This window comes from Pantherophis guttatus, chromosome 2 (genome assembly GCF_059756535.1).
Source record: "Pantherophis guttatus breed Tessera chromosome 2, ASM5975653v1, whole genome shotgun sequence".
Classification (NCBI taxonomy): Eukaryota; Metazoa; Chordata; class Lepidosauria; order Squamata; family Colubridae; genus Pantherophis; species Pantherophis guttatus.
The window spans coordinates 96,015,564-96,034,705 of record NC_142064.1 but is presented as its reverse complement, the minus strand read 5'-3'; the positions used below and the strand labels follow the sequence as shown (position 1 = coordinate 96,034,705).

Sequence of the window (19,142 nt, the reverse complement as noted above, 5' to 3'; positions counted from 1 at the left end):
TAGCATGTGCTTTTATATAAAAAGTGGTAGCTCCAAACAATATAGCAATCTACCTTATATAGAGCCTTCAAATACTGTGAGTGAGAATAAATGGTGCGGGTGGGTGCGTTGATCGCAGGATGTCTGTTATGTATGCAGGCGAGCAAGAGTTTGGCGATAGCGTGTGAGAGGACTTATATACCAGCATGTACTGAGGATGTATGTGTGTAGTATTAATTATGCTGCAATGTATAATCTTGTGTGTTATTTAAACAGTACTAGTACTGTACACTGGTTTCTTTCCTTGCGTTTGCAGTTGCACACTGAATGCAAAGGGTGCAGCAATTATAGACATTTGATATTTCATCCCCCATGTATTTAATAGTATAAAAGGTCCTTTTTGCTTTTATTCAGATAACTATTATGCTTCCCATTACTTGGGGGTCCTATATCTGTCATTATAGAGCATATTGATTCTCAGTTACAATTAATTAGCCTTAATTTTAGGCTGCTGGAATTTCTACATTTTTAAAAAAAAAAAAACTTGCAGCTCACTGCTAACTGTATAAGGAGTTGCAGCATTGCACAGTCAGGTAGCAATATTAAAAATTCTCAACTGATAATGGAAAAGCTGATTGTCCTCTCTTTTTTTAAATTCTTCCAATCAATATTGGTTCTTTTTGATTGAACTTTGGAATACATTGTTTTTAAATTTCAGAGAGATAACTTTGTTTTGAGAGTTTTTTTAATTTTGTGTTTTTAAATACAGAAACCGAGAGGATCTTCAAATCTTGTGCAAATGCTTCTTGTATTGTTGGCAATATATTTGCTTAAATATACAGATACACTGGCACTAATTCACATTCCTTGCCATATACAAGCTACCGTATACGATTAAATACCTTTTAAAGAGATTTTTTTTTCTTTTTCAAAGCCTTCAGTTTTGTGAACAAAGTAAACCCTTAGCACTTTCTTAGAGATAGAACATTGTGGTTCTCCATCTTAGCCATGGTACCATGTTCACCTTCTGCCTGGCAAGTGTCACAAATGCAGTTTCTAGCTTGCTACCCTGGGTAGCGAGTTTTTGTGTGGATGTTAAAGCATCCTCAGTATTGTATGGATAGTATGAAGAATATTCATGGTCAAGAATGGGCGGGTATACGAAATCAAGAAAAAAAACCTAAATGCTGTGAATTTGGAGTTGACCTCCTTTCAACTGCCTTCTGAATAATGTAGTGGTAAAATTGGCATCATTTAACATTCTGGACTTGGTGTTTAACTTTTTTTTACAACAAAGGAAACAGTTGTCTACCCATGGCTACATGATTCTCCAAGAGAGGAACATTTATTTCTGGATTTCATTTATAAGCGCCAAAACCTTTGATTGCAACGGCACAAGTGCTGCAGCTATCGCTGCGAGTCAGCTTTCTGGATCTTGTGTGTCTTTTCTGATGCTTTATATGCTGCTATATATTGAATCTCTTTATTCCTCCAGAACAGTGTTGGTTGTGAATCATCCTCCTTTCTCAAAGCTCTGATGACTAATCGCAGTGTGTGGTTCTACAAATTTAAAAAAAAAAAGCACAATTCCCACCAACCTTCCTTGTTTCAGATACTGTTTGCCTCTGTTTAGTAACTTAGACGCCTTAGTCTGTCCATAGTGTCAGGAACTGTAATCTGTGTGACAGATTTTACATGTTACAATTTTTCTCTTCAATGTGCTCTAAGAAATTGTCTCAGTGTGTTGAAAAGTTTAAATTATTGCACATGGTAAATTTTATTTTTTTAAGCAAACAAAATCATGGGTCGGGAAGTGGGAGGGAAGCCACACATGTTTTACAGAAACTCTGGATCTTTTTTATATTGCTGGATTTTCAAAAAAAGAAAAAGAAAAAAGAAAAAATTACCACGCAGAATTACCATAATACTACCCTGCTCATTGTCCGCTGAGTATCCACTCAGTGTAAACTTTGCTTTGGTAAAAGTAAAAGACGTTTTCTGGAACACAGTGATGAGGCTCATTAGTATCTCAATCCAGCCCTGCATCTGGATCCAATATTGCAGTGCAGCGTCTGTCCCTTGAATCCCCGTTTCGTTTGAAGGACACTGTTGATGGAGGGATAGGACTGCAGGAGGGGAACTATTCTGGTAGCATACTCAAGTTAATTGTTGCACTCTTGTGGCAGATCTTTTTGAATGACTTGTTCGCTTGGGACTCTTGCAAATGTGTGCAGGTTTGCTTCCTGTGGTTAGGTTTGTGTGAGACACATGTGCATGTGTTTTGAACCAACTCAAAGCCGGCTGCAGTGGAATTCTGAACCCATTGCGGCTGGCAGATGAGAGGGGAAGATCACTCTTCGCAGTAAACTGCCATGCATTGTGCACATTGACACATCTAATTCTACAGCCCTTGATGCCTGACAGCACCTAATTATACTATTGGGTAGCCTCTTCCCCCTTATCCCTACCTCTCCCTAATGGAAAAAAAATAAATAAAGTTGGCTTTATCATGTTGGCACTGCTGGGGTTTTATTTGCATGAATTGTCAACTTAATTTGATGACCTGGCTTTTTAAAAAATAAATGGTATAAAGGCCTTAAGGATATCTCTTTAAGGTCACACCTCTTGGTTTTCTTTTGCAGATTATTTTGTGGAAAGTAATTTCTTTTGTATAAACTTCTTTGTACAGTCTCCAGAATGTGATATTTGTCGCAGCTGTTAACATTTCCACTTCTTGTACTATTTGGGATTTACCAACTCTTAACTTTGCTTTCTAAAAACTCAATAAAACTGTTATTTGTAGACATCAGAGAACGGTGGTTCTCTCACCTTTGCTCCCTTTGGTACCTTCAGTTACCTCATTTTGGTATTTTTTTTTGTGTTGCAAATTTGCTAATGATTATAAAAGCTTATGGATTTTGTTAGAATTATATTTGTCAAGTGTTTTCTTTAAGATCATACTCCATTGTATCATTTAACATGTAGTTTTAAATGTATTATAAATATCTGTAACCAAATCATTTGAAGGCTTGATAAATTTTTAACAAAATTTGTACATTTTTTATGAGAGTTACTAGTAATGCTTTACTAAGTAGTGCAATGAATTTTTATTTTTAATCCCTGTGCCCAATTTTGGAGTTGAGAGGGTTGTTCAGTAATAAATGTATGATGTACACTTAGACAATTTTGTGTTTTTTCTTCTAAACTAGCTATTTAAAATCTATTAATTGGCCTGGAACCTCCCCTTTAATTTAAAAATAGAAATAGAGATTGAATTATGTTTTCTATGTCCATATTTATACAGCAAGAAAATTGTTAAAACCTCAAATGACAATTTTATTCTAATTTAGCATTGATACATCATTTAAAATTTCAGCAACTGAAGGTTTGGAAATGTCCAGTCTCTTTAAAGAATATTGCTTTGGGTATTCACGTTATTGCTATGTATTATTTCTTTTAGGTATTCATATTGTTACATATTGTTGCTGCTTATAATACATTTTTTAATGCGTGGGACTCAGTTATGCATTTAAACTAACTAATGGCTTTTTATTACTAGCCTCTTCAGGGTAAAAAGTAGACAGATGTGGGGCATTCCATTTCCAGATGATTTATATGCAGTCCAAAATGCTTCTTTTGTTTCAATCTGTAATGTGCCAAAAGCATCGAAGTGTACACCAATCCCTATGCATTTGCAGTCTTGTCTGATGGATTCGTATCTCAGTTTATGAAACTTTATTCTAATAGCAAAGTTTGGAGTTTTGCATAAACTTTGTTTGGCCTACTCTTGATATTTTGTTATAGATGTATGCAAGTGGAGCTGAATCTAAAGACAGTGGAATGAACTGGATGAAAGAGGGGTTGGATCCCTGCATAATGGATGGTGCTTGACTAGTGATCCTCCCTTTGTTTACAAAGGTTGTAGGATACTGGCAATTTCATTTTATCTTCCTACTATTTTCTACTTTTTTCATTGCCACTCAGATGTCTTCAGTAGGAAGGAGGATGCTCCTGGAAAGCTACATATACTGCTTAAAAATACTGGTGCTATTTTGGAAGTTGAAACAAAATTTCAGGCCTCAGTTCCCAACCAGAATACTCTAGAAACAGTGGAATAGGACCAAATTTAATATGTAGGGGAAAGCTAGCAAGAATAAGATTTGAGTACAAAGATAGGCCAGATCTGGCTGAGAGTAACAGAAAAATACTCTGAAGAAAAATCCCCAGTCCTCTTTGAAGAAGAATTTGGGCAGTAACTCCGGATGTTATTGACTATTCCATTCAAAGCCTTCCTTCCCCTTCTTTCTGAGTCATGTACCCCAAGGGAGGTCCTGCTTCTCAGTGGATAAATCTGGACACTGTTGTAAGGGAATTGAAAAAAAATCCAGAAGCCATGGTCTCTTATTTCAGTTGTTATTAACATAACTGATAATTTTCAAGTTTCTCTCTTAAAACAGCACTTCGCTCATTATTCCTTATGTATAGGTTAGCATTCTAATTTCTAAAGCAAGACTCTATTTCACTTGCCTATAAAGTTACGAGTAAGATTTTCCCAATTTGAAACATTTTAAGTTTAAAGTACTGCATTTCAGTTGGAATTATGAAATTGAATTCACTCAACAATTCCATAAATATTGTGAGCACAAAATAGCATCATTTAAACTCAGCCCATTTCTGGAACGGCATAGAACCCCAGAACACTTCCAGTATGATTGAAACTACCATTTTGGTGCTTGATTTTTGCCAATATTTAGGCATGCACAAGGGCACAAAGATAGCAACTTTTCAAAGCAGCTGAAACTTTTCCCAGGATCATGAGGAACCTGCAATTCTAGGAAAAGATACAGTTGCATTAAAGGGCTGTAAACAAGTTCTGCATTTATGGTCCTACAACTCTGAAGCCTCTTTGAGTGAAATCAAATTCCTGAACGGCCCTAATAAAACTTAAGAGTAGTTTAGTACTTTGATATATACTAAAGGGAGATGCAATTACCACGAAAGCATTGTATTAATGCCTCGGGTGAGCAATGTCTTGAGAAAAATAGAGTATAAAGATAATTTAAAAAAAAAAAAATTCACAAGAGTTAAGAATGCTGATAGTTAACAGATGATAAATAATGGAAAAAGATAATGTTAAGGATGTTTGACTTTCACTTAATTTAATTGCATGACTTTTTTATAACTCCACCATGAGGTAACTTCAGTCCTTCTAGTATTTCAACCAGCATGGGGGGAAGGACATTTGTAATCTGTATATCTAAAAAAATCCCAGATACAACAACCTCAGGCAACCAGAATCCTCCAGATATGTGTTGGATCAACTCCCATTTTACTTTCCCATTAATCCTGCAGCTTGGTCTGTGAATCATGTTGCCTTAGGTCAGGGGTGTCAAACTTGTGGCCCGTGGGTTGGATGCGTCATGCGCTGGTCGTGCCCACCCCCATTTTAGTGAAGGGGGGGAAGTCACGATATGTCACATGATGATGTAAGTTTGATACCCCTACCTTAGGTGGACTATACTTCCCTCTTTCGAAGTAGACCCAGTAATGACAAGGCTAATATACCTGGATGGTTGTTACTGGCAAAGGGTAGAACTATAGATTAGTTTTAAGAACCATTTAGTGGACAATAGGTAATTTGAGGATGGAATTCCCAAGGAAGGGCTGAGCCCTTGTTCCTAAATAAAGCTTTTCTGATTTCCCCATAACTTTGTCCCCATATTTTTGGTTTGTGTTTTGTTAAGACTGAGACAGACTTGGTCTACATATGTAAAAGACTGACCATCCTTCACAAACCCTGTTTAGTAAATTGGCCCTGTCGCTATGGCCTAAAAAGTCTTGGTTGTTTCAAACATAGTTCTTGGGGAGCAGCAGCACTCATCCGTTCATCAAATCAAAAGGTCTCTAAAGGGGCTCTCTTTCCTCCCTCGATGATAGAAGATCCCACAGGAGATGCAATCGAGTTGACCCCATGAAAACAAACAGGGTAGAAAAAAAAGTTTATTCAAAAAATTTTTTTAACTGTTTTTCAAATCTTTAAAGAATTTGTCCATTATTATTTGATCATTTCCTTAGAGCAAAATTACTAGAATGACACCACAATGAATCACAAAAAAAATCTACCCCGATATTGCATCAAATGGTTGAGCAATCAAGCCTGCACCCACTACCTCTCTTTGTTTCTGGGCTTCTGTGGCATCCGCATAGTGGAATACTTTTTGGGAGAGGCATGCACCTGCATCTCCACTTTCACGCAGTCTATATTAGACTATGTGAAGTTTATATAAATGAAACACTCATTAATGTATACCAGAATGTCCCAGAAACAGGGTAAGTGGACTAACACAAGCCTGAAATTTCTGCTTGAGCTTTTAAGTAAACCAATCTCATAAAAATGAAATCTCGTGGACACTTTTCAAGCATAAGCCAGCACATTCTTCATTCAAAGTTTTCAAGATTGAAATGTGAATTAGTATACCATAATAGAATAAACAATGCTAAATTCATTAAAAAACATCTTGAGTGATTCTGATTCATTACAAGGCACGTGATACAACCAAAAACAATATCATAAACACAATTACAGCAGGGTCATGTTAAACATGTTGACTTGCTTTCCAATAGGAATTGCTTATGATAGCCAACTTATTTTTTTCTTTCAAAGAAGCAATACTTGATCATAAACTCAGTTTTAGGACAGAGTTTTCCTTAAATGTCTAATAATCAGGTTTGTCTGTACAAGCTGATTAGATACCGGTACTTGGTAGCCTAGAAGCATGTAAGGGAGGTTTAAAAATCTAAAAAGTATAGCTTGCATACATTTTATACTTTCTTTATAGCCAAATCTTAATGATAAAGACAGGAAAGGAAGACTGACAAATCAAATTGCAAGAGCAGAGAATTTACTCAAAAGCATATTCTCTGTGGTAGTCCCAACTAGCACTGCAGTTCTTGTCCTGAATTCTCCACGCTAGACAAATCTAATCTTAACAGGAGAACTAGAATTGTTTAATCCTATGAAAGTATCATTTCCATAACTGTGCAGTACTTTTTAGGCAATATCTCAACTGGAATGACATTATATCATTCCTGAGCGTAAGGTTCCTAGCCACACATTCTGAAGAAAAATGTATATTACCCTATTTCTGTTCTTCAGAATGGTAGAGAAATGAAATTCTATCTGAAAGAAAAATCCCACCGAGGTTCACTTTCCCACACATCTTCAATGTAATTTTAAATATTAGGACTTTAATATTTTGGCCAATCATACATCCCAAGACAATCCTTGATAAATATATAATACCACTCAGCATTTCATTTTTTTCACATGATTTTCAATTGCATCTTCAACAATGGTCTCATCTTCCTCAATATTGACCTTGACCTTCTTGCCAACCAACTCAAAAATATCTTCTGGCGGATATCCTTTGGGTTCCCCCACCTTTATTGTGAGCATGTCCAACGTGAGCGTGGTGCCTTCTGGGATCCTGACTTTGGCAATTACGGATTTTCCCAACTGCAAAAAAGTGAAATTTAAGTAGGTTAAGTTATTCTATTGAGAACTTAGAACTGAAGTGCCTTAAGCCATTCAAGCAACATAGATTTCAGAGAAGTCTGACCTGAAGCAAGAGGTAGAGGAAATGACTGTGTGCGGTAACATACACAGCAATATTGGCACACACTGTAGAGTTCATTCATGGAATGTGTGTTAGGTTAGATCAAAATGAAAAAGCCATAACAAAATTAAGAAATCTGTTGCATAGTCAAAGATCCAATTCTATCCATTTCTATCTAGAAACTCATTCGCAATTATTGTTACCCAACTTCTTTAAAACCATGTTGTCTTCCCACAAGTGGTATTCAGCTCTGAACTTAATTTAGCACCTGAACAGCAAGAATACTTACTTTCCAATGGGACAGAGGTGGTGACCCAACCTTTTGTATGCTTTTCACGTACAGCTGATGCTTAAAGAAAATCGTGGCCATGGTAGTAGGATCTTTTTCACTTATAGAATGGTTGCCACAGTGGTATAGATAGTCGTATAGCAACAGGTCAGAAAATCGACTGATAAGACTATCACTCTAGCTACGATATTCGCAATGTGAAAACTGAACCATTCTTGGAAGTTACAACAATTCAGGAAGCTGATGTATTTAACCAAACACTATCCCTTGTATATGAATCTGTAATTAATTCTGCAGCATGATAGTTTTCATAATAATTTTTTTTTTATTTGATTTATATGCCGCCCTTCTCCGGAGACTCAGGGCGGCTTACAATGCGTTAAGCAATAGCCTTCATACTTTTGTATATTTATACAAAGTCAGCTTATTGCTCCCACAAACTGGGTCCTCAATTTACCTACCTTAGAAAGGATGGAAGGCTGAGTCAACCTTGAGCCTGGTGAGATTCAAACTTACAGTAATAGCAGACAGCTGGTGTTAATCACAATGCTATCAGTCTGCTGAGCCACCAGGCCCTGTGGTAATAATAACTTAAATATTAAAAATGAAGTAGCCAAGGGAGTTATGATCCCCAAATAGCAAGGATAATTCTGGCCACTGCTCCTGTATAGCATACTCCATGCCGACTGATCTTGACATATCCAGGTAGTACTTTGAAAGGAGTACAGGTGGTCCTCGACATACGACCCAATTGAGCCCCAAATTTCTGTTGCTAAGTGAGACATTTGTTAAGTGTGTTTTGCTCCATTTTACAACCTTTCTTGCCACAGTTGTTACATGAATCACTGCAGTTGTTAAATTGGTAATACAGTTGTTTGGTGAATATGGCTTTCCCATTGATGCCGCTTGTCTGAAGATTACAAAAAGTGATGCACAGCAACCATCATAAATACGAGTCAGTTGCCAAGCATCCAAATTTTGATCACTGGGGTGCTGCAACGGTCGTAAGTGTGGAAAACGGTCATAAGTCACTTTTCTCAGTGCTTTGAACCATCACCAAACAAACTGTTGTAAGTCAAGGACTGCATTAGGGAATTCAGGAGCTAGGTCCAAAAAGTGAAAAAGCAGAGGAACATTCCTGAAGAAGGTAAGGACAATCATTTCACCACCAAGGAATCTGCAGAGATGCCTCAATGCAAACATCAGGAACCAAAATCAATTGAGCAGGTACTTCACCTTTTACCTTAACCCCTATGATTACCCAGCACAGTGGTAACCGTGAAATAGTTAAAGCATTTTCAGGATTTACCAGATGAAGACAGTAATTTCCAACCTGTAGCCAAAAGAGTTGGCTGGGTAATGAAAATAACAAAAGTGGTGCTGCGATATAAGCTTTGCCCCTTTGTATGTGCACTGTGACATTGCATGCTCATACAGAAGGAGTAAGCCTTGCATCACAACAGTAGGCATCTCTTTTTGTCGTTTTGACAAAGGCTCCAATCCTGTATATATATATGTATGTATGTATGTACTGGGATGAATGCATGAACTGTAGTTAATTTTAACTCTACGTTGAACAATTTTTCCTATTTTCAGTTTTATATTTGTTTTGGCTTTGCCTGCTTTTGGTGATGGAGCCTTGACATACTAATCGAAAGACGAGGATTGATCCAACAAAGCTATGCAGCCCTAAACTAGGGAGATAAAATTAGGGAACCCTCCCTTCCAAGTTGTCACTGCAGAATAATTGCTGCAGGGTTCCTACATTCCAATTGTGCAATCTGTTGCCCAGCAACCAATTATGGAGAACTTTTATGACTTGTTCCCACATCAGCATTTACTAATTCTGGTGTTTGTTGTTCGTTGTCCAAAATGATCACATCTATTGGTTTTCAAGATTCCAAATTAACATGACAAGTTGGGATTCCATGATAGTACAACTGCAGTAATGAATATATATGTATTAAAAAAAAACCAGCCCTGCAGTCAGTGGTGAAATGTAAAATTTGTTACTACCAGTTCTGTGGCATGGCTTGGTGGGTGATAATGTGACTGAGTGGGCATGGCCAACTTTTTTTTTTAACTTTTAAAATCATTTTTTCTACCACCTCTTCAGCTGAAGAGGTTGTTAAAAAAAAATGCTTTTAAAAGCTTCTGACGATCCCAGCTGAGTCGTGCGATCATCAGAGGCCTTTTTTTCTTACTTTTAAAAGCATTTTTTTGGCTGAAGAGGTTGTAGAAAAAATGCTTTTAAAAATAATTAAAAAAAACCTCTGATGATTGCTTGGCTCAGCCGGGCATTTGGGAAGGGGGGTGCGCAGGGATTTTTGCTACCGGTTCTCGGAACCACCTGCTGCCATCGCTACCGGATCAGGCGATCCGGTCTGAACCAGGAGCATTTCATCCCTGCCTGCAGTTCAAATCGCAAACAATGCTTTACCCACAGAAGTGACATACAATACAGAGTTCCCTGACCACTTCTTATCCAGGCACAAACCAGATCCACCTTGGTTTAGCTTCAGCAAGAGAATAGTGATTGCAGTCACAAGGCAATGCCTAATGCCCATGAATGTACGTATAGTTTTAGATGATTAATCTTATTAATCTAAGGATTTTGGTTCTGAAATTTGCAGATGTTGTTTAGTTAAATGTTGTCCTAAAGCCTGGGATTTATAATAAGGAATAATGGTAGGCAGAAATACCTGTGGGAATCAGACTTTCTCCAGAATGAAAGCAGCATCACACTGCAAGTTCCAAACTCCCTTGAATCTGCATGTGATGGCAGGAGACAGGTATGACTAGGGGATAGCTTGCATTGCTGCTTCCATCATGGGATGCTCGCTTGTTCACCCCTACAGATACCTCTGCTCTGAGCTTTCATTTAGCAATAGTTCAGTATCCACCTCCTTGGTACCTGACTAAATCAGGCAGGTCTACTCGTAAGAGGAATAAGTCAAAGGCCTACCCTCAGTCATCCAGAAAAACATAGAATATAATTCCTGGGAAGAAGGTCTTTCTGCCTTCAAGAAATTACCTTTTCATTGCAAGCTTCTTCACAAGTCAAGAGCTGCTTGATCGGTGATCCCATGGCTTTCTCTACCATCCGGATGCTTCTCACCAATTCTGCTAACTCTTTGGGCTCCAGAGATGCTTGATGGTCATTGCCTTTCCAGGTCTTGTCTAAAGTGATGTGGCGCTCCAATATTTTGGCCCCCATCGCTACTGCAGCAATAGAAATGGCTATTCCAGTCTCATGACCTGAATAACCAATAGGAATATCTGGGAAGGCTGAACGGTATTCCTACAATACAATAAACATTTATGACAATAAAACTGACCAGAAATTGCCAATGCAAAGTGGTTTGGCTCACTCATGTTTAATATGAAAGTTTTTGTGTCACAGTTCAACACAGGCATACTCATCAGAAAAGTAGAAGTACCTTTGCAAACTGACTCTACATAGAAAGTTCTCACATTCAAAGCCTACCTAGCCCTGAGCTGCCAATCAAAATTGTCTTGCAGGAATTATGACAGCTATACTGTTCTACATTGCTATATTCTCCTACAACACTCCAGACATTATTCCACACTGACCGTTATGACACGAAGATTGACGTCTTCAGGATGAAGGGGGTAGGCACTGGTGCACTGAAGAAAACAGAAATTTGGATTGATGGGTTTTACCAGCTTGTAAACCTGCTGCATTGTGCTCATTGACTGCATCCCACTGGAGATCACCATTGGTCGACCTGGAATGAAGAGCCAGAGCAGCATTTTTAATTTTACAAAAGACTGACTTCTACAGGCAAGTTATACGAACTGATACACTATCAATTAATAATCTTATTAAATACATCCTCCTTTCCGTATGGATAGATCTGAGTCTCAACTTGTTCACTGCATCATTTCTTTTCCTCTTCCCAGAGGTAATGTGGCTCCATTTTGTCTACTCAACAATACAGGTTTGAATTCTCCAATTATTTTACACTCCAAATTGGCACACTTGAATAAATATTCCTATTCTGCAAACAAGATAGGATGATGTGTACCCATCTTGAAGTTTTCCATGAAAAAGGTTCAGCTAAACATTTTTAGAAAGTTCTTCTAATGCAGGGGTGTCCAATCTTGGGAACTTTAAGATTGGCTAGGGAATTCTGGGAGTTGAAGTCCACAAGACTTAAAAGTTACCAAGGTTGGACACCCATGTTCTAATGCTAGATTTTAATAGGGTCCATGAACCCATCTTCCATATTTTATTATTTTTACCCAGGGTTAATATTTGAGGGGGGGGGGGTTAATGGCAGAATAATTTACAATTTATTTTAGACACTTATCCTAAATGTGATCAAATGTGACAAATTTGTCAACGTAATTTTAATTATATTCAAGACATTCCTAAATGTTTGTCTCCTAGTTTTGTGTTCAAGAAGACAGGATAGACATGTTTGAGGGAGTCCATGAAGAGAAACCTTTCTTTGAAGAATATTATTGTTTTATTATCATCAATCTTTACTGTAAAACAAAAAAACAGAACAAAAACCAGCCTTAAAAAACGATGTACTATATTGTGGGCATTCAGAAAAAGGGGAGGGATGTTTCACAACATGAGACAGTATGGAAAGCTAATTTTAGATCTTCCTGACAGTGTAGTAGCAGTGTAGTAGCCTTTTCTTGAGCCAAGGCTTACCCCCAAACACCTCAGTGACACAAGCCCAGCCACATAGTTGACCAGGACCTAAGAATGCATGGGGCTAGGAAAAAGATCTGCTTCATTTAAATTCACCAAACTAATAAAGTTACTATTTCCTATGCATCTGCTCCTTTTTTTGAGTGCAAAATGACCATTCAATAGCAGATTCTGAAGGGCCTGTTTCCAAATCAATGAAGTAGCTACACATCCTTGCTCTACAGGGAGAAGTGAGGCAAACCCACCAACATTCAAACAGTAATAAAAGCAAAATTCTTTTGGGTGAATTTTGTCAAGGTGGGCCCAGTTACTGAGAGGTCTGCTGAGAATCAAAAAGATGGCTTGGAGAATTGCATCTTCTCTGTCAAGTTCCTTGCTATGGTATATCTACTGTGTTTTCCCGAAAATAAGACCCTGTCTTATATTTTTTGCACCCTGAAATAAGTGCTTGGCCTTATTTTCAAGGAGGTCTTATTATTTTGGGGCATGTGGAGCAAGACGGAGCTCCTCTTGCCATCTTAACTGATTTCCAGCTCTGTCTCCCTAACCCTAGCCAGAGGAAATGGTGGGGACCGGTTGCGCATGTAATTAAATATTTTGTGGAGGGCTTATTTTCGGAGAAGAGCTTATTATCCGGAAAGATCTTAATTTTCGGGGAAACACGGTATTAGACTCTGGAAGAAAAGAACGCACCAGTATCTTCCAGTGGTTAAAACCAAGGCATTTGCACATACCAGACACATCCTCCCCTTCTGATATTTATTTCCTGTAGTTCTGGCAGGCGTAGCCTTTGTCAGCTGCACTCCCTTGTCTGATCAATCGAAGGAACAGATTTATTCTAACTGTTCTATTCTAGGCTGTTCTCTGGGGAGTCCAAAACATGGAAAATAAAATGCTTCCACATACCCATCACATCCAAAAGAAAGAAAGAAAGAAGGAAATAATAAAATATTATTTTAATCTTTTAAGTAAATTAATAAAAGAGGATTATCCTTTAGATGTGATAGATAAGTCAACATCTAAAAATATTTGGAGTCCAAAAACAAGTCTCCTACTTGGTTCCAAAGATGATGTGGCCTTAATTCTCCTCTCTCTCCTTAATAGAAACAACATTCCAATGTGGCATCAATATGTTACATTTCCCACATACCTGTCCCCATCACTGAATTTTGAGTCTGAAATGTAAAATACTCAATTTACAACCAGACAATGCAGGTAATTTAGCCGCGGTGGTGCAGTGGTTAGAGTGCAGTACTGCAGGCTACTTCTGCTGATCACCGGCTGCCAGCAATTTGGCAAATCGAATCTCACCAGGCTCAAGGTTGAGTCAGCCTTCCATCCTTCCGAGGTCAGTAAAATGAGGACCCAGATTGTTGGGGGCAATACACTGACTCTGTAAACCGCTTAGAGAGGGCTGTAAAGCACTATGAAGCGGTACATAAATCTAAGTGTTATTGCTATAATTCTCTCTCACTCTCTCTCTGTGTGTGTGTGTGTGTGTGTGAGAGAGAGAGAGAGAGAGAGAGAAAGAGAGACAGGCAGGCAGGCAGAGATGGCTGTGCATTTTATGGATTCTTTGGACACAGGAGCATGTGAATCCACATTTATTTATACAAATAAAAACAGGCGGTTGCACATCCATTATTTTCTCTGCTCCCACTAAATTACCTTTTCGGGCTGTCTTCTCCAAGTATGGGAAATTATTTGTATCCCCTGACCCGACTTTAAAAAATGGGACATCCAGTTCGTGCAGAAATTCTACAGCCATCTATTGAGAAAGACACACAAAAAAGCAAAATCAAAACAAAATCTCCAACTGGATGAATGGGCCCACTAAAAAATTAAGAGAAGGATTAAAAGGCAATTTCTTGATCGGGATTCCCTGTGCACAGTCACTCATGCCCTCGTAACCTCTCGCCTTGATTACTGCAACGCTCTCTACATGGGGCTCCCCTTGAAGAGCACCCGGAGGCTCCAACTGGTCCAGAACGCAGCAGCGCGGGTAGTGACGGGAGCAGCGTGGCGCTCCATGTAACACCGCTCCTGCTTGAACTGCACTGGCTCCCGGTGGTCTTCCGGGTGCGCTTCAAGGTGTTCGTTATCACCTTTAAAGCGCTCCATGGCATAAGGCCTAGCTATCTTCGAGACCGCCTGCTGCCACCGACGACCTCCCATCGACCCGTGCGCTCCCACAGAGAGGGCCTCCTCGGGGTGCCATCAGCCAAACAATGCAGGCAGGTGACCCCCAGGGGGAGGGCCTTCTCTGTGGGGGCACCCACCCTCTGGAATCAGTTGCCCCCAGAGATAAGGAGAATCCATGACCTCAGTGCCTTCCGCCGTGCCCTTAAAACCTTCTTTTTCCAACAAGCCGGGCTGGCCTAATTCTTTTTAAGTGTTTTTAATTGTTTTGTTTATCGTTTTAATTAATGGGGCCAAATTTATATATTTTTTTTAACTGTATTTTAATATTTGTATTTGATGTTTTTATTTGGCTGTTCACCGCCCTGAGTCCTCAGGGAGAAGGGCGGTATACAAATTCAAAATAAAATAAAATAAAATAAATAAAATAAATTATAGCCATACCAAAATCATTAAAGAAAATTTGCTAAAGATGTTATCAGTTTCCTCAACACAGCAATCCCTAGAAAGAGTTGATTTCTTTGATCCACAGTATGACTCTTGATGTTATTCTGTGTTAAACTTCTATCAGTTTGGGTTCCATTTTCTGAAGTCAAAACACAATAGGCTCTGAAACTCTAACCCCACTTGTTAAAAACCCCCTGTAATATATTCTGCTATTCTCTCCCCTGTGGGAAGAAAGACTAAAGGTGCTGGGAACAAGCAGATGAAATGTGCAAAGACCTGAAGTAACCAAAACAAGGAAGAGGCAAGAAATTGAGTCTTAAGTAATGTCAATAAATTCTGGGATTGCTATTATAGGAAGAGTCTCTGGCCTCCTTTGTGTGGGCAAGTTCAGAAGCTGAAGCTCCTTTTAAACCTCAAATGCCAAATTCACAACTTTCTTACTTCATCCATGCCAGATGCCGTGAAGAAAATGCCAATCTCCTTGGCGTAGCGCTGCAGCTCTCGGTACTGATCGTGACTGAACTCCAGGTGGCGCTTGTGTTCCCCGTAGGTTCTCCCCCAAGAGTGTTTGGAGGTGTACGGCCTCTCCAAAGCTCTCCGATTGAACTTGTGCTCCAATTCACTTTTCTGGAACTTGGCACAGTCTGCTCCGCATTCCTGCAAAGAGACAAGCCCAGCAAGACTTTCATAAGGTCGCTTTAACCGGTCCACCTCACAACAAAGACTGCGACAGGTCCTGGCTCTGTGGGATATGCAGTAAGCTCTATGTTTATTTTATTAAAACATTTATATAGCCGCCCATCATATAACAAACTTCGGGCGGCTCCCAATCAATAATTAAAACAGCATAAAACCTGTACTAAACCAAGCACATTAAAAGCAAACACCTGGTGCCAAGTCAAACTGCACAATTCCAATGTGCAGTTACCTCATCTTATCCCAGAACTTAGGGGGGGAAATAATATATTTAAAGCTTTACAAAAAGCTAGGCAGGTAGAGGCCTGACAAATTTCAGGGGGCAGAGCGTCCCATAGAGCAGAGCCTGTTACAGAAAAGGCATACTTCCTAGCTCCCATCAGACGACAATATTTAGGGGAAGGGGCTAGGAGCATGTCCACACTTTCTGACCTGTCAGATGGGATGGGTCAATGTCCTTAGGGAAAGGTGGCCTCCCAGGTAGCCTGACCCTGTGCTATATAGTTCATTAAAGGTGATGACCAGCACCTTGGATTGCACCTGGAAAGCCACTTCCACAACGGTGGTATTAGATGGGCATACTTAAGACTTAGAATAACTTTGTCACTCTGCATGTACACTAATCGGCATACATTAAAATGACATGTCGTTGCATACAGCTCTCAAAGAGTCACCCCCTCCAATATACATTACGTACACATGATAGATAGATAGATAGATAGATAGATAAATGGCATCCATCGCTGTGCACAATGCTATGTTCTTACCTGCACTAAGCCTCCCTCAACCTCATGAAGGACCCTGCACTCTGCTTAATAACCTGCACGTTTGTTGTTTCATGGCCACATCAGGGAGAGCAGAGGGTGGGAGGTTGTTAAGCAAAACCATCTTGCTTATCAGCCGCCACCACTTGCAACCATAATGGGCAGATTCCATTATGATTGTATGTCGAAGACTGCCTGTACTTTAAAAGCACCACACAAGATATGTACGATGTAAAAAAAAAAAGAGATATTATTTCCTCACTCCCAAGCAGGTGGCAGCAGAAGTCATAGAACCTCATGAGAGACATGACACAAAGTCACATCCATTTCTCTCTGCTCGGAGAAGCTTAATGAAAGATGATGTGTACCTAACCATTCTGATAAATCTCGCAGTCACAGGAATAAAGCAAGGAGGGCTCTGTTTTTCCCATATTGTTTAGGCATCTTGCAAATCAGCACCCCTTAAAATCGATGAAGGGATTAATACCTATTTATAAACACATCCCAAGGTTCAACATACGGTAGGCAATATGTGAACTCTGCCTTGTTCACATGTTTAATGGGAATCCACACAATTGCCTCCCATCTTTTCCGAACTTTTCTCTTCTGGTGGGAAAAGTGGAACAGCAGTCACACATCCAGGTTCTAGAGGTGGAGATGTTCACTTGATTCATTTTTGTTCTAATCTATGCTTTATATTGAGCTTTGCTCAAAGGTGAAAACCAAGACCACATATCAGTGAATGCAAACAGGCATATTTAGTTGTGGTTATTCTAATTAGCATTCACACAGTGGTGGTGAAGGAATTGGGAGAACATTTGGGAATTCTAGCTCCTAGTCCACCCTTAGCCAGGGAAGCAGACCAGGAGATTTAGCTCTCCTACTAAGCCTTCCTTCCTTCTCTTTCCTTCCTTCCTTCCTTCCTTCCTTCCTTTCCCTCTTACTTACTTATTTCCTTTTTAAGGGGGCGATTAAAATGCACAGCTTCATAAAGGAAGGACGGAATATAATTGTAATAAACCATTCTACGCAACTCCAGTCCTCCAAGTCAAATCCGTTCAACTCAGCTACAAGTAAGCCAGCGAAGGCATGAACCGCTGCGCCTCCAGGAATCAAAGGAAGGCTTGCACCTCTTTCTTTTGCCTCCAGCTAAGCCTAGCCATTCATCGTCTCCCGCTTTTCCCGGGAAGCTCACGATCCTCGTCCTTCGCCTTCAAGCTAAGCTCAACCCCAAAGCCGCACTCGCGCCCCACCTTGGCCAGCCGGATCATCTGCTTGGCAATCTCGAGATCCCCCTGGTGATTTTGGCCAATCTCGGCGATAATAAAGCACGGATGATCTCCGCCGACAAACCGGCCCGGGCACAGCTCCAACTGCAAAGGCATCGTGATGGTGGCGATGACTGGGGAGCGGGGCGCGCTTGACCCACGGCCGCAAAGAAAGCTCCGCGATCAAACCCAGCCGGTCCAAAGCGCCCCCTTTTTTTTCCTCCTGCACCGAAAACCTATCACGGCGCATGCGTCCCCCGTGCCCACGCCCAGCAGTCCGAGGGAACACGTTACTTCCCTATCGATGACGGAAAGAGACATGGCGCTGCGCCGCATCCAATCCTAACGAACCGATCCTAACGAGGCCAATCAACGCTACAAGCGTGGCGCGGTTCTCACCAGGCGCCCTCGGGGTCTGCCTGCATCTGTGAATCCCGAGATTTTTGGGGTGGGGGGGGGATTTGAGGTTTTTGCGAAGAAGTTGGTGATGCTTTAAGAGAGCCTTTAAGGTCTCCGTGGTGTTGATCTGGCTGAGTAATTTTTCTCTGAGACTTAATGGCAACCCTTAAGGTCGCAATCTGCACCACAAGGGGACCGCCTAAGACCGCTTAGGAAAGCCCGAGGGCAAAAGGCGACGCCTGTCCATCATACCCTTGCGGATTCGTTAAACGTGTTAGAGCTACTTTCGTTATTTAGAGGAGCAGATGGAGGCCGGGAATGGTGCATTCTGAAAAGAAACAGGAAGAGGTTAAGGCTAACGCCCATTTCTTTTTTGGCAACAGACCGAGGAAAACCCTTTGTATAAAATAAAAGTTGAAGGCTGCAAAAGGTTGCCTTTCTTTCTTTCGGAAAGATTTTGCGCAGTCCCGAGACTTTAGGATAGACAGAATGGGAGGGGGAAAGAATTTGGGAAATTTCTGGTTATTTTCTATTTTGTATTTGAATATTGGATAGAGTGGTGCCTACTGGCTATGAATTATGGGATGTGTGGTCCTATATGTCTTGAGAGTACCCCCTTTGTAATTTAGAATTCTTTATTGGCCAAGTGTGATTACACACACAAGGAATTTGTTTCCCGTGCGAAAGCTCTCAATGTACATACATCATCATCATCATCATCATCATCATCATCATCAATAATAATAATAATAATAATAATAATAATAATAATAATAATAATAATTTTATTTCTATACTGCCCTTCTCCCAAAGGATTCAGGGCGGTGTACAGCCTGATTAAAAGCAGAAAAACAGACA

At 39.9% G+C, this 19,142-nt stretch overlaps 1 protein-coding gene across 1 annotated transcript; it reads right to left on the bottom strand.

Moving 5' to 3' along the window:
- Nucleotides 1-5,966: 5,966 nt before the first annotated feature.
- Nucleotides 5,967-18,177, bottom strand: NANS (N-acetylneuraminate synthase). The gene is made up of 6 exons (XM_034410756.3): nucleotides 17,871-18,177; nucleotides 15,599-15,814; nucleotides 14,240-14,339; nucleotides 11,479-11,633; nucleotides 10,919-11,185; nucleotides 5,967-7,495 (listed from the first exon to the last, which is right to left on the bottom strand). Exons 1-6 carry the CDS (start codon nucleotides 18,000-18,002, stop codon nucleotides 7,286-7,288), a joined length of 1,080 nt encoding a protein of 359 aa, XP_034266647.1. The 5' UTR covers nucleotides 18,003-18,177; the 3' UTR covers nucleotides 5,967-7,285.
- Between the last annotated feature and the right edge of the window lie 965 nt (nucleotides 18,178-19,142).

Excerpts from the sequence above, each read along its gene's own strand:
- NANS (XM_034410756.3), bottom strand. The coding sequence starts at position 18,002 with ATGCCTTTGCAGTTGGAGCTGTGCCCGGGCCGGTTTGTCGGCGGAGAT. Across the intron at positions 15,815-17,870 it reads AGATGATCCGGCTGGCCAAG|GAATGCGGAGCAGACTGTGC; the intron begins GTGGGGCGCGAG and ends GTCTCTTTGCAG. Across the intron at positions 14,340-15,598 it reads CGGCATCTGGCATGGATGAA|ATGGCTGTAGAATTTCTGCA; the intron begins GTAAGAAAGTTG and ends CTTTCTCAATAG.